Source organism: Chanos chanos, chromosome 16, assembly GCF_902362185.1.
Source record: "Chanos chanos chromosome 16, fChaCha1.1, whole genome shotgun sequence".
In the NCBI taxonomy this organism is placed as follows: domain Eukaryota; kingdom Metazoa; phylum Chordata; class Actinopteri; order Gonorynchiformes; family Chanidae; genus Chanos; species Chanos chanos.
Window position 1 is genome coordinate 15240628 of NC_044510.1, and position 24960 is coordinate 15265587.

At 42.8% G+C, this 24960-nt stretch overlaps 1 protein-coding gene across 1 annotated transcript; it reads left to right on the forward strand.

Moving 5' to 3' along the window:
* The first annotated feature begins 5568 nt into the window (after positions 1-5568).
* Positions 5569-24960, forward strand: LOC115829238 (NACHT, LRR and PYD domains-containing protein 12-like). The gene is given in 9 exon segments (XM_030793298.1): positions 5569-5573; positions 5925-6104; positions 6819-6915; positions 7297-7409; positions 9857-11893; positions 13893-14066; positions 15077-15250; positions 16886-17059; positions 24513-24960. Coding segments are annotated over 9 exon segments (3402 nt in total).

Below are 24960 nucleotides of genomic sequence, written 5' to 3' on the forward strand. Positions count from 1 at the left end.
TCGAGGGACTCTATGACTTCGATATGAACGGCTCTTATGCTCATACATGTAAAGATTACAGCCCACCGTTTACTGTGTGAAAGGCCTCCTCTGGTCCGACGTGAGGAGACACTCCAAGGGCCAAATACGTCTAACCCAACATTTGTAAAGGGAGGGTCTGTTGAAACACGATCTGCTGGAAGGCTGGCCATTTTTTGGATACCGAGTGGAGCTCGAAGCCGTCTGCAAGTTATGCACTGGTGGATCATGCTACTCACTTTCCTCTTCCCGCCAACTATCCAAAAACCAGCTGAACGGACAGCCCCTTCTGTAAAGTGACGAGCTTGATGGTGGATCTGTTCGTGGTAGTGTCTGATGAGTAAAGCTGCAATGTGATGCTTGCTGGGAATGATCAACGGAGTCTTTTCCCTCTGATCAAGGTTTGAATGGTAGAGACGACCTCCGACTCTCAACAGGCCATGTGTGTCAATGAAGGGATCCAGGTTTTTGAGAGGACTACCTTTGGGAATGTTCTCGTGCCTTTGAATACATTTCAACTCTTGACCATAGACTTCCTGTTGTACTGCTCGGATGATGATGGCTGAAGCTTGATTGAATTCTTCAACAGTGAATTCTGCTCTGCAATAATGCCAACCTTTACAAGAACTGTTTGTCTTCGGGGTTGTGTTGAAAAGATGGGCTATGTGCACGAGACGAGTTATAGCACCATTTAGTGACTTCCAAGAAGAGAACCTGGCAAATCGTTGGGAACCGAGCTGCTTGGATGATGTTGTAGTACTTAAAGTGGACACTAGAGGCCGGATGTCTGGGTCCGAACTCGGATTGACAAGGTGATAAGTGCTCTCAGTGATACTTGGCTCTGGTATGGACAGAAATTTGGGTCCACTCAGCCAGTTGGTGTCTTTTAAATGGCCTGCAGTGACAGAACGTGTTGCATGATCCGCAGGGTTCTGATCTGTTGGCACATAGCGCCATTGATCTGGATGAGAGGACCTTCGGATACGTAATACCCGGTTACTGACATAAACATAGAAGCGCCTGGTTTCATTATAAATGTAGCCCAGTACCACTTTGCTGTCCGAGTAGTAAGTTACGGCATCGAGCTGAAGATCCAGTTCTGTGGAGATTAGATCTGCTAACTCGATGGCAAGTACTGCTGCACAAAGTTCTAATCTCGGGATCGTGTGTTCAGGGCGGGGGGCGAGCTTGGCTTTCCCCATTACAAACCCAACATGATTATTTCCAGCAGCATCTGTAACTTTTAGATATGCCACTGCAGCAATAGCTTTGGTTGAGGCATCAGAAAAGACGCACAATTCTCTCTTGACAGCTGCTGAAGATGAAGTTTCAGTATAGGATCTGGAGATGGAAAGATTGGACAGCTCTGACAAAGAACCTCTCCATGACATCCAGGCTTCCTCCATCTCTTGAGATAAAAGCACGTCCCAGTCACCATTCTCAGTGGTGATTTCTCTCAGAATAGCCTTGCCTTGGATTGTGACTGGCGCTACAAACCCAAGAGGATCATAGAGGCTATTGATAGTGGATAAGACACCCCGCCGAGTGCAAGGTTTTATCTCATCGGAGACACTGAAGAGGAAGCAGTCTGTTTGGAGGTTCCAATTGAGTCCAAGGCTGCGCTGTATTGGCAGCGCGTCTGCATCGAGGTCCAGGTCTTTAAGGTCACTTGCATGATCTCTGGACGGAAAGGCCTCCATGACCTCTCTGTTATTCGCTGTGATCTTATGCAGCCTCAAGTTTGATTTGGAGAGAACGTCCTGTGTCCTTTTTAGTAAGCTGACAGCAGCCTCGACTGTAGGTAGGGACTTCAGACCATCGTCTACATAGAAGTCGCGCATCACAAAGTGCTTAACATCGGGGTCAATGTGGAACTCGCTGCCCTGAACGGACTGGTGTAGGCCATGAATAGCAACTGCAGGTGAGGGGCTATTACCAAAGACGTGGACCCTCATGCGGTAATCCACAATGTCTTTGGAGAGGTCATTGTCTTGGAACCAAAGAACACGTAAGAAGTTTCTGTCTTCTTCCCTCACCAAAAAACAGTAGAACATCTGTTCTATGTCTGCCGTAAAAGCAATTGCTTCTTTTCTGAAGCGGATCAATACCCCAAGCAAAGTGTTGTTCAGATCAGGTCCAGTCAACAGCACATCATTGAGTGATACACCATCGTATTTGGCACTAGAATCGAACACCACTCGGATTTGCTTAGGTTTCTTCGGATGGTACACGCCGAATATTGGCAAGTACCATCGTTCTTCTTCCTCACTGAGAGGAGGGGCTAGCTCAGCGTGGCCATTTTTAAACATCTTGTCCATGAAGCTAAGGAAGTGGTTTCTCATTTCAGGCTTCCTCTCAAAGTTGCGCCTGAGAGACATGAGACGTTTCAGTGCTTGGGGCCTGTTGTCAGGGAGCCGTTGACGTGGACACTTGAAAGGTAAGGGTGCTATCCAACTGTTGTTCGAATCTTTCCGTAATCCTTCATCCATTATTTTCATAAAGGAGGCATCCTGAATCGAAGGAGCAGTCAGGTTGTCATCTTTGGTCTGCTTAAACACAGTACATCCCAGGTGGTCAGCATCACAGATAGACTTCTCCTCAGAATATGATGGGGGGTAATTTGTGACTTGGATGTCACTGTATTTCTCCTTAACATGGAATACATTAGGGCATGGATGAAAGAGAGTAGGGTGCCTTAACTCTGAGGTGTTTGTGTAGAACGTGCTGATAGTCGGTGGTTTGTGGACGCTACCTAGACACACATTGCCTACAATGACCCACCCGAGATCCAGCTTCTGTGCATAAGGTAAGCTGTGTGAGCCGTTCACTTGTTTTCGGACCTTATGAACTCTGATAATGTCCCGACCTAAGAGAAGCATAATTGGGGCTTGCGGATCAAGGTCTGGGATGAGGTGCGCCACTGACTTTAGGTGTGCATGATGAAGAGCCACATCAGGGGTTGGAATCTCGTCTCTGTTATTGGGGATATCATTGCATTCTATGAGGCTTGGTAATGGTATGCAGACAGTTCCATCCAGAGATTCCACTTTATAGCCACTGGCCCGTCTTCCTGTTGATTCCTTCACTCCAGAGCATGTTCTCAATGTGTAAGGAGCACTTGGACTTTGGTCACTGAACACTTCAAAGAACTGTGAACGAACTAGTGACCTGTTGCTCTGTTCATCTAGAATCGCATAAAGCTTCATTGCTTTGTCTCTGTGGCCAGCTGGATATACTTTTACAAGACATATTTTAGAGCAGGATCGGTCTGTCAGATCCCCGCCACAGACTTCTGTGCATTTTGTAGTAACGTGAGGTTCAGGTGAAGTTATCTCCTGCTCCCCGCCGTGCTCAGAGGAAGGGTCTGCCTCTTCGGTCCAGGGTGCAGGTCCGGGGTGAAGTGCTGTATGGTGTCTTTCACTTTTACATTCAGAACATTGAACTTTCACTTTACAGTTCCTTGCAATGTGAGATGACGAAGAACAGCACTTGAAGCACACATTATTCTCCTTTAAAAACATCTTGCGATCCTCAATGGGTTTTTCTCGGAATGCACGGCATTTACGTAGAGGGTGTGGTTTTTTATGGAGGGGACACAGTTTATCGCAGTCATCAGATTTTGTGGGGGGCTCGCTAGTATCAGAGTTGGCTGTGGGAAATATCTCTGTTTTGTGGACAGAGACTTCCTGATGTTTGTTTGACTTCCAAACTGTCTTCTCGGTTCTGGAAGCCATGTCTGTGCGAGAGACAAAATTGAAGCTTGGATCGTTCGCAGTGCTGGCCTCCTGTCTAACAAAGTTTACGAAGCAGGCAAAAGGAGGATAGGAAACACGATTCTGCCGTTTGTAGGATACACCAACTGACACCCACTTTTCCTGTAGGCGAAATGGGAGCTTCTGTACTATTGGGTTAACGCCTCGTGCTGTGTCAAGGAAAGAGAGGCCAGGCAAGTCTCCTTCAGCCTTGGCTGACTGAAGTTCCATTAGTAGATCGCTCAATTTTGTTAGTTTGGAATAATCTCGGTTTGTTATTTTCGGAAAGGTGTCAAGTCGTTTGAACAGAGCATCTTCTATCACTTCTGCTGAGCCATAGGTTTGTTCAAGTCTGTCCCATATCATTGCCAATCCTGCTTCTGGATGGTTGATATGTATTGCTCTTATCTGTTCGACATGTTCTGCTGACTCTTTGCCGAGCCACTTAAGCAGAAGATCCATCTCCTCACTTGGTGTCAGGTTTAAACCACTGGTTGCAGTCTGAAAAGAATGTTTCCAGGCTCTGTAGTTCTGAGGTTTGTCATTAAATTGAAGTAAGCCTGTAGCCACAAGCTCACGACGAGCAAGGTATCTTACAAAGTCATTTGTATTTGAGTTGTTATCCTTGGAGTTTGGAGATATGGGATAGGAAGTAGGACGAACATTGTCATTTTGCAGTCTGAGATGTTGCACAGAAGTAGCATACTCGTTCTGGGACCTAACTTGGTGTGACTCACGAACATATTCATCTTCATAGATGCAAGGCTGCTGTGAGGCAAGACGAGGTGATTGGGAAGGATTGTTGGTTTGGTCTGGACAGAAAGGTTTGGCTTCAGGTTTGAGATGTAAAGGTGAGATGCTATAGTTACGGTTTGGGTCTGTTTTTACTGGGACACTAACATCATATAACTGGAGTTCTGCCTCTTGTACTTTGGTTTGGTCAATAACATATTGTTCAGTTCGACATCTGGTTTCCAAGGGAATTGAATCTACATTTAACTTGCAACTGTGATTCTCACTATTTCCATCAACAGCAGCTTCAAGTGCTTCTGCTTCAGCAATGGCTGCAGCTGTCTCTTTTTTATAATTAAGGATTTCCAAAGATGCCTCTAATTTAGCTTTTTCTAGCTTTAGATTAATTTCTTCTTCGGCATAGGAAAGACGTGCTTTCGCTGCCTCTACTCTCGCTCTCGCCTTGGCTGCAGCGGACTCAGTTGATGATGTACTTGATCGTACTGAGGAACACGAAGTGCGGGAGCGCGTCTTTAATGAAGGTGCTCCCTCTGCCATGCCACCGTCTAGTGGTGTATCTCTGTTTAGATACTAACTTAACAGTCGTCCACTGGCTGCGTGTGACGATGTTGTTATTGTTGTCTGCCAGCTTACTCTACGTTATCTTGCCCGTTAGAAAGCCGTGGTTTCACTGTTCAGTCCTCGTTACATGTACTGTATATAACTTGACAGTCAGATAAACGCCTTCCTAACACCAAGACTCTGAAGACAGTCAACTCCTTGTCCACAGGTTTATTGACGTTGCAAAGAAGGGTGAAACTGAAACATACAAAGCGTAATCAACGCTATGCTTGCTTTTAAAACGTACAGATACTTACAATGTAAATATACCAATCAAATTTAGCATGAATTAAATCTTCTAATTTTTTAGCGTTAGACGTATGTATTTATTGTAGATTTAACTTCAAATGTAATATATAACATTAGATTTTAACATGTAATCAGTCATCTCTTCGATTGTTTATTTGTAACTATTCCCGTATGAACTTCCAGTTGCCTAGGAACGATGTAGTCAGTAGCAATAGCAACTTGTAGCTAACAGATTTCTGGAATCTAACTTCACAGAACGTAACACTGACACAAAAATAAATAAAATTTGTTTTCTATCTGGCATTTCTCTCTGTTCTTGTACTTTTATTTTAGTTTTATTTTATAGGTTATCTCTTAGTCCTGTTTTTATACATGCTATTTATTCCTTTTATCCACTTGTATTGATAATTATTTTGCACTTTGGGCCAACTCCGGTTGTTTTTAAATGTGCTATATAAATGAAAGTGACTTGACTTGACTACTACAGTATGGTTTGTGACCTGTCTGTTTTTATTTCTCCACAGAACTATAAGTGAGTCTCATAACAGACAGTGAGGAGGGGGGCCCTGCCTCTAAAAAGAGTCGCCATGGAGACACAGAGGTGGGGGACACTGTTGACTACAGGACACAGAGAGCAGGATCTCCAGTGCACAGCTGTGTGTCTATGAAGAGTGACTGGTCCATCCATGAACCTCCCCACTTCAGTGGAGAGACAGTGAACTTTGACCCAAGGTGAGTGTGTGTGATCAAGTCTGATGATTACCAAATAAAGTGTGTGCATTTCTCACAAATCGAATCAGTGGAGTTTTAAAAAAAAACTTTGTATTTCACGAAGATTCAGAGGTTTATCATTTCAAAGACTATACAATAAGCCTTTTATGCTAATTTTGGCAGAGCAGTAAAACAATCAATCAGTCATATCTGGTTTTATCTTTAACTGAAAGTGCTAATGTAAAGACACCATGTGATGTGATTAAAGCAGTTAAATGGTTTTAAATTCTTTACATTTTTTGTCTATTGCCTTTTTTCATTCTTATTTACTTATTTACTGATTTATATACATTTTGACAGTATGTGTTTGAAAGTTCTGTCTTTTTTCCTAATGGTGCCCTCCTAAAAGCAGCTTTATTAGTTAGCTGGAAAGAGAGTTGGTGTGTAAATAATTCTTATTATTCTTTTATAATTGTGGAGAGGGAGTGAAGGAGGTGATGTGTATATAGATAAGATGGGAAGGGCTGTCACATGGGGAGGATACCATAACCATATATTGAACATGTTAGGAATGTTATGTTAGGAAACGCCTATTCAGTAATCCTGCATTTCATTATAACTGATACAAAGCTCCACAGACTTCTCACTGTACAGGGCAGATGGAATCTAGATAAAGCCCCTCCCTGTTTGTTTGTTTGTTTGTTTGTTTGTTTGTTTGTTTGTTTTCACATACAGACTGCAGACACAGAGAGCAGGATCTCCAGTGCCCAGCTGTGTGTCTATGAAGAGTGACTGGTCCATGCCTGAACCTCCAAACTTCAATGGAGAGAGAGTGAACTTTGACCCAAGGTGAGTGTGTGTGATCAAGTCTGATGGTTACCGAATAAAGTGTGTGCATTTCTCACAAATCTGATCAGTGGAGTTTAAAAAAAAAGCTTTCACTTTGCATTTCACTAAGCTTTGCATTTCAGTGAGCTGTTATTTTAATACAGGAAACAACAGTATGGTGAATCAGATGAACAGAAACAAACTTTTCACTACAAGCACTGTAGGACCCCAGTGACTGTCTGAAATGCCCTTTTAAATAATAAAGCATTACTGAATGATGTAAAACTCCACAGTCTTCTCTCTGTACAGGGCAGATTGCATGTAAATAAAACCCGTTCCTGTTTGTTTGTTTGTTTGTTTGTTTGTTTTCACATACAGACTGCAGATTCAGAGAGCAGGATCTCCAGTGCCCAGCTATATGTCTATGAAGAGTCACTGGTCCATGCCTGAACCTCCCAACTTCAATGGAGAGACAGTGAACTTTGACCCAAGGTGAGTGTGTGTGATCAAGTCTGATGTTTACCCAGTAAAGTGTGTTCATTTCTCACAAATCTAATCAGTGGAGTTTTAAAAACCTTGTATTTCACAAAGATTCAGAGGTCTATCATTTCAAAGACTATACAATAAGCCTTTTATGCTAATTTTGGCAGAGCAGTAAAACAGTCAATCAGTCATATCTGGTTTTATCTTTAACTGAAAGTGCTAATGTAAAGACACCATGTGATGTGATTAAAGCAGTTAAATGGTTTTACATTCTTTACATTTTCTCTATTGCCTTTTTTTAAATTTATACAGTACTTTAAGATTCAGAGGTCTATCACAAGACTGCAATGCAGTATACATTTAAGAGTAGATTAAATAATGTAAGAGGAGACAGTGGGGATGGAGAGGGGGAAAGAGTAGAGAGAAGGATGATGGAAAGTAAGAATTAAGAATGGACAGATGGAAAAACAAAAGGATGGAAGATGGATGGGTGGATCATGGGATAAACAGTAAAATAGAAAAAAGGACATTAATGTTTCTGTAGATATATGATTTTTTCTGCCTGGTGATTTATAAATGTACATTTTCTTTGACTTGTTTAGAGAGTTCAGAGTGACTAACACACAGTCTGTTTGAATGAAACACCACAGTGAGAGTTCATGAGACTGTCACTAAGAGTCAGAGAGACAACATGCATGTGTAAAGTTCTTTTATTTACAAATGAGAAAGCACAGAAACACTCACGAGAATAAAGATAAACCTAAAGATAAAAGAGGAACAAGAGGGCAATTACACAAACTAGGAAGAAGTTACACATATGAAAAGGCTCATACACTAACAGACAGAGACGTGTTCATAAAGCAAACAGAGAAACACAAGGTCTTATAAACACACTGACACTGAAGAGATAGTTAACAGAAAACAGGGTCTTATAAACACACTGACACTGAAGAGATAGTTAACAGAAACACAAGGTCTTATAAACACACTGACACTGAAGAGATAGTTAACAGAAAACAGGGTCTTATAAACACACTGACACTGAAGAGATAGTTAACAGAAAACAGGGTCTTATAAACACACTGACACTGAAGAGATAGTTAACAGAAAACAGGGTCTTATAAACACACTGACACTGAAGAGATAGTTAACAGAAACACAGGGTCTTATAAACACACTGACACTGAAGAGATAGTTAACAGAAACACAGGGTCTTATAAACACACTGACACTGAAGAGATAGTTAACAGAAAACAGGTGTAATCGATGACTGAATGATTAGTGGTTTAGACCAGCGGTCAACAGTCCAGTGATACTGAATGCTGATTGGTTGACTGTGTGAGAGGGCCATCGCATGACAGAGACATACTGTAGACTGGTTTAATGCTGATTGGTTGATTGTGTGAGAGGGATATGATGGTGTGACAGAGACATACTGTAGACTGGTTTAATTCTGATTGGTTGATTGTGTGACAGGGATATGATGGTGTGACAGAGACATACTGTAGACTGGTTTAATGCTGATTGGTTGACTGTGTGAGAGGGATATGATGGTGTGACAGAGACATACTGTAGACTGGTTTAATGCTGATTGGTTGATTGTGTGAGAGGGATATGATGGCGTGACAGAGACATACTGTAGACTGGTTTAATGCTGATTGGTTGATTGTATAGAGGGATATGATGGTGTGACAGAGACATACTGTAGACTGGTTTAATGCTGATTGGTTGATTGTGTGAGAGGGATATGATGGCGTGACAGAGACATACTGTAGACTGGTTTAATGCTGATTGGTTGATTGTATAGAGGGATATGATGGTGTGACAGAGACATACTGTAGACTGGTTTAATGCTGATTGGTTGATTGTATAGAGGGATATGATGGTGTGACAGAGACATACTGTAGACTGGTTTAATGCTGATTGGTTGATTGTGTGACAGGGATATGATGGTGTGACGGAGACATACTGTAGACTGGTTTAATGCTTATTGGTTGATTGTGTGACAGGGATATGATGGTGTGACAGAGACTAAACTGGTTTAATTTGGGCCCAACACTGAAGTCCTTTCATATCTGACACTGGGTTTGGGGATGTGTTCTCTTTCCTGCCTCCTCCTTCTCTTTCTTTATTTATGTTGGGGTTTTATCTTCTTTTTTCATATGCTTCACATCATTGTATATGTATTTATGTATGTGTCTCTATGTTTGTGTGTGTGTGTGTATGTGTGCATGTATGTATGTATGTATCTATGTCTGTATGTGCAGAATATCTGTGCACGTTTGTGTGTATGTGTGCATGTATTTATACCTTTCCAAAGAGTTTCATTTTTAGTCTTTGCTTGAAAAGAATGACTGGTCCACAATAAAAGTATTGTTAATATTTTCAATTCTCCCACTCTGTCTCTCTCTGCCTCTATCTCTCTCTCTCACTCTCTCTCTCACTCTCTCTCTCTGCTGTAGGAGGAGTGGAGGTCTGACCCAGGATCAGTCCAGGTGTGGCCTGTGTGAACAGGTTCTGAGAGATCCAGTCTCTACCAGCTGTGGACACAGTTTCTGCAGACAGTGTATCAGCACATACTGGGACCAGTCTGGTCCATCAGGAGACTATGTCTGTCCCCAGTGCAGAAAGAGATCCAGAACACACCCTCTTCTACAGCAACACAAAGTCTCTGACTCTACATCAGATCATGTCCTGCTGAGCACTATTGAGGCTCATAAAAGCATCCTGAAAAACAAGTGTGAATACTTATTTGAGGGAAACACACTACGAGGAGATCGAACCCTCCTCAACAGGATTTACACAGAGCTCTACATCACAGAGGGGGAGAGTGACGCAGTGAATGAAGAACATGAAGTGTTACAGATTGAGACAGCATCCAGGACACCAAGTTCACACGACATACCAATCAACTGCACTGACATCTTCAAACCCCTGACCACTCAGGAACCTACAGAGAACAGAAAGGAAAATGAAATCAGAACTGTGCTCACCAAGGGCATCGCTGGCATCGGAAAAACAGTCACTGTGCAGAAGTTTATTCTGGACTGGGCAGAGGGAGCGACCAATCAGGACATCGATTTCATGTTTGTACTTCCTTTCCGGGAGATGAATTTAATTAAAGATGAACACTACAGCCTTCATGGACTTCTGCTAGAGTTTTACCCAGAACTGAGAGATCTGGATCCAAAGAAATATGATGTTTGTAAAATGCTGTTTATCTTTGATGGTTTAGATGAGAGTCGACTTCAGCTAGGTTTTTCTCAGAGGTTGTGTGATGTGGCCACATCAGCATCAGTGAATATATTGATATCAAACCTCATTCAAGGAAATCTTCTTCCCTCTGCACTCATCTGGATTACCTCTAGACCAGCAGCAGCCAATCAGATTCCCTCTCAGCTCATCAGTCGTGTGACAGAAATAGTAGGATTCAATGATTCACAGAAAGAAGAATACTTTAGAAAAAGAGTCAGTGATAAGAGTCAAGCCAATAAAATCATCTCACACATCAAGTCATCAAGGAGCCTCCACATCATGTGTCACATCCCAGTGTTCTGTTGGATTTCAGCCACTGTGCTTCAGGAAATGTTGCAACAAGACAATATTAATGAGATTCCTAAAACTCTGACTGAAATGTACACACACTTCCTGCTCATTCAGACAAACATGAAAAAACAGAAGTATGAGCAGAAACATGCTACCAGCCCAAAAAATCTTCTAGAATCAAGCAGGGATGTTTTTCTGAAACTTGCTGAGCTGGCTTTCAAACAGTTGTTGATGGGTAATGTCATGTTTTATGAAGAGGATCTGAGAGAATGTGGCATTGATGTGAGTGATGCCACAGTGTACTCTGGGATTTGCACCGAGATCTTTAAGGAGGAATCAGTATTTCATCAGAAAAAGGTCTACTGCTTTGTCCATCTGAGTGTTCAAGAGTTCTTTTCTGCTCTCTATGTGTTTTACTGCTATATAAGCAAGAACATGGATGTACTGAAGTATTTTCTGAAGAGAAAGACCAGAGTTGTAGCAGAGAATGTTTCCTTGGATGTGTTGCTTAAGGGAACAGTGGACAAAGCCTTGGAAAGTAAAAATGGACACTTAGATCTGTTCATCCGCTTCCTTCATGGCATATCACTGGAGTCCAACCAGAAACTTCTACAGGGTCTACTGACACAGACAGAGAACAACCCAGAGAGCATTAAGAAAGCGATCCGAAACCTCAAACTGATCCAAAAAAAGAATGCTCACCCTGAAAGATGCATCAATCTATTGCACTGCTTGACTGAAATGAAAGATTGCTCAGTTCAAGAAGAAATTCAAGCTTTTCTTAAATCAAACAGACCTAGAACAAAGCTCACTCTTGCACAGTGTTCGGCACTGGCTTACATGCTTCAGATGTCAGAGGAGGTGCAGGAGGAGTTTAACCTGATGAAATACAACACTTCAGATGAGGGTCGTAGGAGACTGGTCCCAGCTATGAGGTGCTGCAGAAAAGCTCTGTGAGTTTACAGATTCAAACATTTTAAAAGACAGTCAGTTGTAGTAGCATTATTTGAAAGGAAAGTGAAGTGTGGCGGATTTTGACCATATTCCTAGGTACAGGTAGCTGTTTTTGGAAATTTGCTTTCAATTTTCAAATAATTAGATTGTTCATGAATGATGATGTACCATAAACACTACAGGAGAGAACAGATTTATGCAGGCAAACTTACATACATAACAGTACAGTATTTGGATGATGGACAGTAAAACATCTGTGTATATAAAATATGCAGGTTGTGTGTTATACATTATTATCTCTATTTTTATCATTATTTTGAGTCTCAGTGGGGAGTTTAAACAGGTCTGATACCACAGTACATAGCCCAGGTGTAAGGATCCAGCCAATGATCATGAGTGTCTCCAGAAAGTTGTTATAAGTCAGTCAGACACAAAGGAACAGTGCTGATCTTTGTGTATTACATTGTAGGATGTACAGGCTCACACACGGTTACCAGGGCCGTGATTATAAAAGGGTGAACCATCAGAACATTATGAATTATCAGATAACTGAGAGACAGCATGTCACCTCATGATGTGCAGGTAGCAGAGAGAGGACAAAGGGACGACAACCCCCTTGACCCCACAATATGACGTCATCATGAGCCAATCATTACGCAGGGCTTTTAAACAACATGTTCAAATGGAGTGGATTCAGAACCAGGCATTGTTCATGGCCCAGAACATGTTTGACAGCCTGTTTACATTCAAATGTTTACATTTATATGGTGGATGGTGAGATGGTAGAATAAACTTGTTCGTCCAAGTAGGGTGAAAAACAGTGGTCAGTTATTTTCAGTGTTGACAAAAACCTGTTTTCTCACCTTAACCACAACTCACAGCTGACAGGCAGGTGTTGAGTTTGTGTGATCAGCTGACAGGCAGGTGTTGAGTTTCTGTGGTCAGCTGACAGGCAGGTGTTGAGTTTGTGTGGTCAGCTGACAGGCAGGTGTTGAGTTTGTGTGATCAGCTGACAGGCAGGTGTTGAGTTTGTGAGATCAGCTGACAGGCAGGTGTTGAGTTTGTGTGATAAGCTGACAGGCAGGTGTTGAGTTTGTGTGATAAGCTGACAGGCAGGTGTTGAGTTTGTGTGATAAGCTGACAGGTGGGTGTTGAGTTTGTGAGATCAGCTGACAGGCAGGTGTTGAGTTTGTGTGATAAGCTGACAGGCAGGTGTTGAGTTTGTGTGATAAGCTGACAGGCAGGTGTTGAGTTTGTGTGATAAGCTGACAGGCAGGTGTTGAGTTTGTGTGATAAGCTGACAGGTGGGTGTTGAGTTTGTGAGGTCAGCTGACAGGTGGGTGTTGCGTTTCTGTGGTCAGTAAGATGTTAACGATGCTGTAAGACGGAGTGATAGATATGGTCAAACATCCCAGTGCTGTTATAGTGTATGTATCAGCACTCATGGAATGCCTCTCGTCCAATCAAATAACTCCCCCGGAGCTAACTACTGTATATTGTGAATCTGACTGAGTTCGTGTCTTGGCCACTGGAGGTTCCACTTGGGTCGGATTTGGCCCACAGGCCAACAGCTGAATTGGCCTGACTTAGACCTTGAGGAGTATAGAAAATTTTTGAGTAATATTGTTTCTTTCACCACATAAATCACTGTTATAATTGTCAAACTTTGCTGAAAAATATTTCCATACTTGTCTATGTTTATATGAGTCTTAATAGGTTTGTTAGTGAACAAGCTGTCTTCTCGTTCAGTATGATGTTTGTTTTCTAACTGGTCTTACTGTGTCTATTATTACCATGTCAATTTACATAGTTACTGTTCCCTAGTTAGCTGAATATGACCCTGAATATGTAATTATATCTGTGTTTGTCATTAGTCTCTCTGGACTGCAGTCTAGAGTACAGAATCATTTAGACCTCCAGTCCAGAAATCATAGTCTGTAAATCTAATTACATTTCAAACTTTTGTGACTATAACTCTCTCTCTCTCTCTTTCTCCAGACTTAAGGGTTGTAAACTCACTGAACAGTTCTGTGAAGCTGTAGTCTCAGTTCTACAGTCAGCAAACTGTCTCGTGAGAGAGCTGGAACTGAGCGACAGTGACCTTCAGGATTCAGGAGTAAAGATCCTCTGTGCTGGACTGGAGAATCCACACTGTAAACTGGAGAAACTGAGGTCAGTATTAAGTATTAGCCAGTAACTAGCATTTGCACTGTGAACTTATGAACAATCAGTCTGGCTCTATTCCAGGTCCAATGGGCAGGTCATCTCATATTTAGAGCATGTATCAGTTACAAATTAATCGTTTTTCACCTGAAATTAGTCGGTGGGCATGATTGAGTTTGGGGTGAATTTGAAATACGTTTCAGAATCTTCCTGTGTCTGCTGAGGCACCTCAGTTTTTATGTCCTGGTTTTCTCTGCAGAGACCCTGGTTTGTCAACAATCTCTCTCTCTTTTTCTCAGTCAGCCACCAAACTGATATTTTATCTATAAATACATCCATTTGTCTGTGTTTCAGTTAAAGTGGTTTTAACTTTCTACACTTAGTAGCTAACTGTACTAAATGATTTTTACCAGCAAACATTCTCAAAATGAAGTTAATAACTGTGTACATTTAACAACATTCCCATTGATTCAGAATCAGAACTCAGATTTCAGTCTGGCTGCTTAACCTTGGATTTGTGGAAAGGGTTTTGTGTAAACTGTGAGACTCACTTAATCCCTTAACAGCTACTTTACATTTGACTTGTTCTTATTTATTATACAGGGGTCATCAGGCACCTCATATTTGAAAGAGGTCACTTGACGGTTTACGGAGTAAAACACAGATTTTTACAAACTGTTTCAGTCCCAGACAGTCAGGTCCATACACTGAAAGAAGAGTTTTTTTTGTTTTTCTGTTTTTGATTGGATTCCTCAATCATCAATAATTAGAGTAAATAGACCTGTGTGTTGTTCAGGGCTGTTGATCTAAAGGTCAAAACCTGTGTGATATATTGAGCTGTATCATCTTACAGAGCAATGAGAAAGAAACTGGTCAACACTGACCCTGCATGAAACATGTTCATGTTCATTTAGATCATTAATATTTCAGATGCATTTTCATTATGAGGGAGATGAATTCATATAAATTTGTTAGCTCTCTCTCTCTCTCTCTCTCTCTCTCTCTCTCTCTTTCTCCAGACTTAAGGGTTGTAAACTCACTGAACTGTTCTGTGAAGCTGTAGCCTCAGTTCTACAGTCAGTAAACTGTCCCCTGAGAGAACTGGACCTGAGCGACAGTGACCTTCAGGATTCAGGAGTGAAGATCCTCTGTTTTGGATTGAGGACTCCACTCTGTAAACTGGAGAAACTGAGGTCAGTATTAGTCGGTATTTGAAATTGCTGTATGTATTATGAATTTACACTGATGTTTTATGGATCCAGACCAACTTTTTCAGAAACGTGCTACAACCGTTGAAGAACTTTATCTCAGCTTCCCCAGAGTGAAAACTGACTGTCCCAAATATGGTCGTGTTTTGTACCGTGTATTTGTAAGAGTAACACAATTACACAGACAGCAGTAAGTGTAGTCTTCAACCCAAACATTCATTTATAGCATTGAAAACATGCACACTGTATAACAGGACTGGAGAGACCAGAAATCTACAAATCAGTCAGTCCATGATACCCCTGTGTGTGTGTGTGTGTGTGTGTGTGTGTGTGTGTGTGTGTGTGTGTGTGTGTGTGTGAGACACCAACAGCCCCTCTATAAAGGAAAGAGTGTGTGCTATGGTGAATGTCATTATTACTTTATTTAAATGCTAACTTTGAAGGGAAAATGAAGAAACTATAGTCCATAAAAAGTGAGAACTTTATCCACACGGTTAATCACATCTCATTCTTCCTGGTGAAAAGGAGAACACGATTGAAACAGGTCAAATGTCCTCTTTGCTGCTCTAATAACGACACAGACCAGATCAGGAGATCTTTCATGTGTTTAAGACGTTTAGATTTAAACACATTCCAAACCCTAAACTCTCTCTCTCTCTCAGTGATGTTGTTTCTGTCCTAATCTTGTGGTCAGATGGTGAGTTGTCAGCAGTCATAACCATAAGGATGAGTTTGTTTCCTGTGCTGTGTTTTGTGTTTAAACCAGCAGTTTATAAGTGTCACCACTCTCAGGGCATCTATACAGCCTCACTGTTGAGTCTCCTCTGTGGAGACTGAGATGGGACAGAAAGGGATTTCAAACAGCAGGAGAATAAATGTGTTTTTATCAGCAGACACTGATGATGTGACAGTGTTTATTATAGGACAGGAAGATGTTCTGACTCTTAACAGGAGTCTGGTCTCATATGAAAAGACTCTTCAGCTAAAGTTCAGTCAGATAAAAGTGCAGGTCTCATAGGAGTGAGAATTAAGAAGCTAAAGTGACCAGAATGAAGTCAGGAAAGTCAGCAGTGCAGTTCTCTACAGGCCAATGATAATGTTCCCACTGATCCAGATACAGATTTGAGTGTCGACACCGTGCACCTGTAACTGTGCAGCACAGAGAGACTTTATGTTATCTGTCTGTACAGCTGTAACTGTGCAGCACAGAGAGACTTTATGTTATCTGTCTGTACAGCTGTAACTGTGCAGCACAGAGAGACTTTATGTTATCTGTCTGTACAGCTGTAACTGTGCAGCACAGAGAGACTTTATGTTATCTGTCTGTACAGCTGTAACTCTGCAGCACAGAGAAACTTTCTGTTATCTGTCTGGGAAATGTGTTTTGATCAGTAAATTCTTTTCTCTGTCTTTTAGAGAAGTGAAGTTATTCTTATATAACAGACAGGAAACCCCATTCTCAGGCGTATGGATTACACTCACTGAAACACTCACACACACACTCTGCATCTCATTACAGCTGTATCTTACCAGTGACAATGAGTCTCTCTCTCTCTCTCTCTCTCTCTCTCTCTCTCTCTTTCTCTCTCTCTCTCTCTCTCACTCTCTCTCTCTCTGTAGGTTGTCTGGCTGTTTGGTGACAGAGGAAGGCTGTTCTTCTCTGGCTTCAGCTCTGAGTTCAAACCCCTCACACCTGAGAGAACTGGATCTGAGCTACAGTCGTGTAGGAGGCTCAGCAATGCAGCTACTCTGTGACAGAAAGAAGGATCCACACCGTCAACTGGACACACTCAAGTAAGTAGAACAGAACTGTGTGTGTGAGAAAGAGAGAGTTTTTACATGTGGATGTGAATGTGTGTGTTATTGTACATATCTTTATGAGAGAGAGAGATTAAGTGTGTGTGTGAAGGAGTAAATATCTCTGTATTCATGTGTGTCTGTAGGAGGGAGTAGGGTGTGTATGTTGCTGTGTGTGTGTGTCTGTAGGAGGGAGTGGGGTGTGTATTTTGCTGTTTGTGTGTGTGTGAGAGAGAGACGTTGTAGGTGTGAAAGAGGGAGAGAGTTTATTTGCATTTGTGTATACATCTGTGAGAGAGTATGTTCTGTGTGTGTGTGTGTGTTTTGGTGTCTGTGTGAGAGAGGTAGTTGGTTTGTATTTGTGTGTGTGTGAGAGAGAGACTGTGTAGATGTGTGCGTGTTTGTGCTGAAAGAGGGAGTGTGTGCTTGTCTGCACAGAAGAGAAATTGTGTGTGTCTGTGTATTTGTGTGACAGAGAGAGTGTGTGTTCTTTTTTACGTAAATGAGTGAGAGTGAGTGTGTATTTAGATGTGTGTGTCTGTGCACACACACACAGTGTCATTACCTCTCTACCTATGTCTCTCTCTTTCGCACACTTTCACACACACATACACTCTCTCTCTACCTCACCCACACATGAACACACACACGCTGAGTCTATATCTCTCCTTCACACACAAACACACTCTTTCTCTGCCTCTCTCTGTCCTACACTCACACACACACGCACGCACATTACTGTGTGTGGCTGTGTTTAGTTGAGAGAGACATTGTGTTTGTGTGTATGAGAGGGAGAGAGAGAAAGAGACCTTGTGTGTGTGTTTGTGTGTATGAGAGGGAGAGAGAGAAAGACACCCTCTGTGTGTGTGAGTGTGTGTGAAAGAGAGAGAGAGAGAAAGAGACCTTGTGTGTGTAGGGGTGGATTTAGGCATGGGTGACATGGGTGGTGTGTGTAGGGGTGGATTTAGGCATGGGTGACTTGGGTGGTGTGTGTAGGGGTGGATTTAGGCATGGGTGACATGGGTGGTGTGTGTAGGGGTGGATTTAGGCATGGGTGACATGGGTGGTGTGTGTAGGGGTGGGTGACGTGGGTGGTGAATGGTGACATTGGCATGATCGTTATTCTGTCACTCATTTACACGTCACGTCACGTCAGTGATGCAGTGTCACCGTGGGGGTCAGTTAACCCTGTTGGAGTGGACGCCCTGCTCCTAGTTTGGGAGCTAGGTAGGCCACTGCCTGAGGTCTCCCCCTCAGAGGGACCAGATAGGGAGGAGAGAGGAGTTCAGTTGACCTCAGGTCTCCCCACAGCCTGAGTTAGGGAGGGCGGGGGAATCTATCAAATAGTGCTCCTCTAAATTTGTACAGCACTAATGCAATTAGTAAAATCAGTCACACTTCAGAGTGCTTCCAAATAAACCACAATTCATTCATAAGACTGTGAATAGTTTCACAGACGTATCGCTGCATTTTTGTTCTGGTTTTGGGTGAAATGGTTAAGAATAATATAAAACCAGTCTGCACCTGGGGCGCGTTAAGCAGGCCTCTTGGCTCTCAGAACATCTGTGTTAATCAACACTGTGCACATTATGCCTAAAGACAGAGAGAGGTGAACCATTACAATGGTAACCCAGTTCACTTCTAATAGACAGTCTGGGTGCTTTGTGCAGGTAGATGTGTTTATGTTGTGGGGGGGGGGGGGGGGGGGGGGGGGGGGGGTCACCTGCCTTTCTTTAGCTGATCCATATAAAGTCTGGACAAGAAAAAGCAGAAACACTCTCTCACTCGTAAACGAGGGAGCTCATGACCATTATTTTGGGATTAATATTTGACTCCCGATGATGATGGCACTCTACCACCAGCCAGTCTTATGTCTAGACCGTAAAGGATGGGGTGAAGTGTTGCCTACACTGGCTGTGTGATTATAAAGCCCAGTTTCTTTGTAATTCCATCTAAAGTAGACTCCCCTAGACAGTGAAAATACATTCCTGTCCCGCTGGTGCTTTGAAGGCTCCTGCTCTCCAGCTCTGGTGTCTGTGTGTTGACGGTTCTGATTGCATTGAATTAGAAGTTGTGAAGTTGCAGTGTAGCATACACTATGACATCCTGGTAATGCCACTGCTTTTAGGCTTTCTGTTTCTTTCGGAAACTGCAGGAAAATAGTGCATTTAGCTGCCAGAGTTCAGAAAATGTTCTCCAGGGGTGAATGCCCCCGGCCCCCCCTACAGGTCTGGGTTTACCCCGTGTTCTTGCCCCCCCACTTTGAAACTCATTCCACCGCCAGTGGTCCGCACACCACCAAGGTGACTTGGTCTTGGTTCTTGGTGGACAGTGTTAGGGGACGGGTGATGTGTTAATGACTCTTGGTGGACAGTGTTGGGGGATAGGGAATGTGTTAATGACTCTTGGTGGACAGTGTTGGGGGTGGGTAATGTGTTAATGACTCTTGGTGGACAGTGTTGGGGGATGGGGAATGTGTTAATGACTCTTGGTGGACAGTGTTGGGGGATGGGGAATGTGTTAATGACTCTTGGTGGACAGTGTTGGGGGATGGGGAATGTGTTAATGCTTGAGTGCCACATTAACACACATGGATATTTGTCTTTGTCACTTCTTTTTGATGAGTCTTATTTTTCTGAATATTTTTATATTTGTACAGTTTTAAATGTTATGATTAGATAACACAATTAGACACAGTTTTTGTTGGCTGTGTGTGTGTATGTGTGTTAGAGAGAGAGAGAGGGGTGTTTCTGTGCGTGTGTGTGTGTGTGTGTGTAGTTTTGTGAGAGAGAAGGAGCGAGAAGGAGACCTTGTGTATGTTTGTGTATGTGAGAGAGAGAGAGAGAGACTGCATGTGTGTGTGTGTGTGTGTGTGTATCAGAGAGAGAGAGAGACTGCATGTGTGTGTGGGTGTGTGTGTGTATCAGAGACGGAGAGTGACTGCATGTGTGTGGGTGGGTGTTTATCAGAGAGAGAGAGACTGCATGTGTGTGGGTGGGTGTGTATCAGAGAGAGAGAGACCATGTGCGGGCGTGTGTTTGTGTCTGTGTGTGTGTGTGTGTCTTTCTGCTTGTTACACGTTGGAGTGTGTTTGTGTACAGAAGGGAAATTATGTCTGTTTGTGTGTTTGGGAGAAAGACTCTGTGCTTTTCTTTCAATATAAGAGAGCATGAGTGTGTATTTAAATGTGTGTGTGTTTGTGTTAAAGTCTGTATGTGAGTGTCTCTATGGGTGTGTTTTTGAGAGACATTTTTTGTGTGTGTGTGCGCAGTATGTGAGAGAGAGACATTGTGTGTGTGTGTGTGTCTCATTCGTTATCTGTTCTGTGTTTTCTGTGTTTCAGTGTGGATCATTGGATGAGAAAACGACAAGAACTAATAGAGTGTAAGTACACACACACACACACACACCCAGAGTTGAGGGGGTGTGAGAGCTTTTCTCTTTTCATTTCTCTTCTTCTCTCTAGATGCCTGTCATCTCACACTGGACCCAAACACAGCACACACACGACTCTCTCTGGCTGAGGGGAACAGAAAGGCGACATATGTGTGGGAGAATCAGTCGTATCCTGATCATCCAGAGAGATTTGATGTCTGGTGGCAGGTCATGTGTAGAGAGAGTCTGACTGGACGCTGTTACTGAGAGACTGAGTGGAGTGGAGATGGTGCTGGTATATCAGTGACATATAAAGGAATCAGGAGGAAAGGAGAGAGTGATGACTGTAGTTTTGGACACAATGAAAAGTCCTGGATGCTGAGATGCTCTGATAACAGTTACACTGCCCTTCACAATAATCAGACAACTCACATACCTGCTCCCCCCTCACGCACACACAGAGTAGGAGTGGATCTGGACTGCTCGTCTGGAACTCTGTCCTTCTACAACGTCTCCTCTGACACACACACACTCACACACTTACACACATTCCACTCCACATTCACTGAACCCCTTTATGCAGGGTTTTATGTTTCTTATGACTCCCCAGTGTCTCTGTGTCAGATAAAATAAATCAACATGTGAGAAAGAGAAAAACAATGTTCATATGTATCATTGACATTTATTTACATTTATAGTTTATGGTTTTGACTCCTCACTTTGTCTGTGTCAGGTAACGGCTGTGATGTTGGGGTGTGTTTTTTTTTCTCTCTCCAGGTACCGCCCTACCCTGTCCTCATTGTCGCCATGAATGGTTAACAGCGCGGGTGCTTAATTGTTCACCGGAACCGGCTGTTTTAAAAGTCCTGGGGAGACCGATAGACGGGGCCAGTGGGCCAGACGGCAGGGTTGATGCTGTGTGTGTGTGTGTGTGCACGCATGTGTGTGTCTTGTAACAGGGATATATCGCTGTGTGTATTTTATCTCTGTGTGTATATTGCCTGGTTACAGCAGTTACGCTGTGTGTTTAATTCGGCTGACGGTGATTTAGTAGATTTGAATATTAGTTTTTGTTTTGTTGTAACCCTTTTCTTTCTCTTTTCTTGACTTAATAAATTTACAACCCACATATTTCTGTTTTCCATCTATCTTTTTGAGTTTTTTTGTTGTTACCTCCCACAGTCCCTAGATTTAACTCGCGGGGACGTAACACAGGTAAAAGAAATAAACACACACACTCTTAAATACTCATGTAGACACTCACACACACTCAGAAACATAAATTTATTCATTTGTTCACCAGAGAGTTGTGGGGGTTTTTTTCAGTGAAACTTTTTGTCTGTTTATTATTGTATTATTTTGTGTTGTAAACACAGTTCCATTAAAACATGTGAATGTTCATGAGAAAAACTCATTAAATATATACTCACACACACACACCAACACACACACACTCTCTCCCTCTTTATCTCTCTCTCTATCTCACACACACACACACACACATACACTCTCTCCCTCTTTATCTCTCTCTCTATCTCACGCACACACACACACATACACTCTCTCCCTCTTTATCTCTCTCTCTCTCTCACACACACACACACACACATATACACTCTCTCCCTCTTTATCTCTCTCTCTCTCACACACACACACACATACATACACTGTCTCTCACACACACACATACACACATTCTTTCTCTCTCTCACACACACACATACATACACTGTCCCTCTCTCTCTCACACACACATACACACATTCTCTCTCTCTCTCACACACACACATACATACACTCATACACATACATACATACACATACACACATTCTCTCTCTCTCTGTCACACACATACACACACTGTTTCTCTCTCACACTCACACACACAGTGTCTCTCTCTCTCACTCACACATACACACACAGACTGTCTCTCTCTCTCTCTCTCGCCCCCACACTCGCACACATACACAGACTGTCTCTCTTCCCCCCTCTCTCTCTCTTCCCCACACTCACACACAAACTGTCTCTCTCTCTTTCTCTCTCTCCCCCACACTCACACACATACACAAACTGTCTCTCTCTCACTCCTGTGCTTGTTCTAGGAGAGCTCAGAGTCAGTGGTTGTTGGAGGACAGTGGCTGACCTGAGTGAAGCAGCTGGTGTCAGGTCTAGTTGACTCCTACAGAAGGTTCTGGAGGAAGTTGTCTCAACACTACCTGAGAAATTCAGGGAGGTGTTTGAGCTAGATAGCAAATCTGGGCTACAGAGAGGTAGCGAACACCTCCTTTTCCCCCCTCTAACGATTGCTCCTGCTGTGGAGAACCATCAAGAGGGGGAGGGAACACGACTCTCTTTTACAGCCCCACAGCAAATGGGTTTTCAGGGAGCATCCAAAAAGACTTTGTACCAAACTTGTGTCAAAATCACACATGTTAACTGACTAAGTGGACTGAAGGACTCTGGGTGGTCAGGTTTGTTGGAACCAGGGTCCTCCATACGGGGGGCACTGGAGGTCCCTGTACAAGCACCCCGTTGAGAGGCGCACAGCGGATCTTCAGTGGTGGATTGTGCATGGCACCGTGGCCACTAACAGACATGTGACACACACTGATTCCACTGTAGGGAAGGGTTGTCCTCTCTGTCAGGCAGAGGAGACAATTAACCATCTTTTTTTGCGGTACAATAGACTGAGTGGGCTCTCTGAGGAACTGGGCTCTCTGAGGTACTGGGAGAATGGGGGGGGGGGCTGGGGAGGCATTTTCTGATGAACCCCTCATGTACGGACCAAAGTACCAATACAACCAAAGGAAAAGAAAGTGAATGATGAACTTCATATTAAGTCAGGCAAAACTGAACATCTGGTTAATGAGGAGAACTGAGATCGGGGGGGCAGGATCACCGGATCCTAAACTCATGATGAAAGTCTTGGTGGCAGCACGTGTCAGAACTGAACATGTTTATTTCAAGATGTCTCATAACTTGTGTAAATTCCCTGAGGTTTGGGGGCAAGATGGTGTTTTATGTTTTTTGAATCATAAGGAGGATTGGTTTTAATTTTTTAGTGTTTGTAGTGGGTTTGTTTTGCTCTGTTTTAAAATGACAATGTTAATTTTATTTGATTCATTTTATTTATTTACCTTTTACATGTGATGGGTTTGATGATTTTATTGAACTATTTTACTGCACGATGACAAACACATTACTTGTGTGAATAAGTGAGTGATAAAATTAATCTATTGGTGCCAATGCACCAATAAAGGTGTTGCTGTCAAACTCTCTCTCTCTCTCTCTCTCTCTCTCGTTTCTCTTCTACACACATATGAACATGCGATTATGCAGGTTGAGGCATCAACTAGGAGATTTACCACAGAGGAAACTCCAATCACATGCAGTGACATTTTCCCATCTGATCCAAGTCAAAGCAATAGAAAGGTGCTGACAACAGGAATTGCAGGAGTGGGGAAAACTGTCCCAGTTTTACAAATTCCTGCTGGACTGGGCAGAGGGAAAGACCAACCAGAACATAGATTTTATTTTTCAACGTCCCTTTCAAGAGCTGAATTCAGTGTTAGATGAAAACTATAGCCTGATAGAGCTTCTTTATGAACAGATTCTGCTGAACTGAAGTGTCTTCCAGATGGCAGTGGTAAAGTCGTGTTGATTTTTGATTGACTTGATGAGTGCCGTTTTCCTCTTGGCTTTAATAAGAGAGAGAAACTGAAGAACACTGATCAGACATCCTCTGTAGGTGTGCTGATAACAAACCTTAATCAAGGCAAATCTGCTTCTGTCTGCTCTCATCTGGATAACCTCCGGACCAGCGGCAGAGTGTGTGGGATCGATGTCAGTGAGCGTTGAGTGTCCTCAGTAGTTTGCACACAGATATTCAGTCAAGAATAGGGAGCCTCTGAGATGATGCTCTTCAGCTTTGTACACCTGTGTATTTAAGATTTCCTCTCTGCAGTTTATGTAGTTCTCTCTTACTGTAACAATAGAGGGAATGTTTTTTTTTTATCCCAACACGGTTTGGTATGTTTTGAAAAGGAAGTCAAAGAATGTATATGACCTCCACAGATGTGCTATAGACAAGGCCTTAAAGAGCGAGAATGGACACCTGGACCTCGCCCTCTGTGTCCTTCTTGGCCTCTCACTGGACTCCAACCAGAGACTCCTGAAAGAATTACTGCCACAAACAGCGATCAGAGCAGAGAGTGTGGAGAAAACAGTCAACTACACCAAGAGGACACTCAACAAGAACATCTCATCAGAGAGGAGCATCAATTTCCTCTGCTGTCTGAATGAACTGAAGGATGACTCCCTTGTGGATGAAATTCATAATTACTTGGGTTCAGGACGTCTCTCAACAGAGAAACTCTCATCTGCTCAGCGGTCAGCTCTGGTCTTTGTGCTGCTGATGTCAGAGGAGAATCAAGAAAAATTTGAGCTGATGACATACAGAGGATCAGATGAAGGGTTGAAGAGACTTCTGCCTATACTGGAAAACACCCAGCAGGCTCTGTAA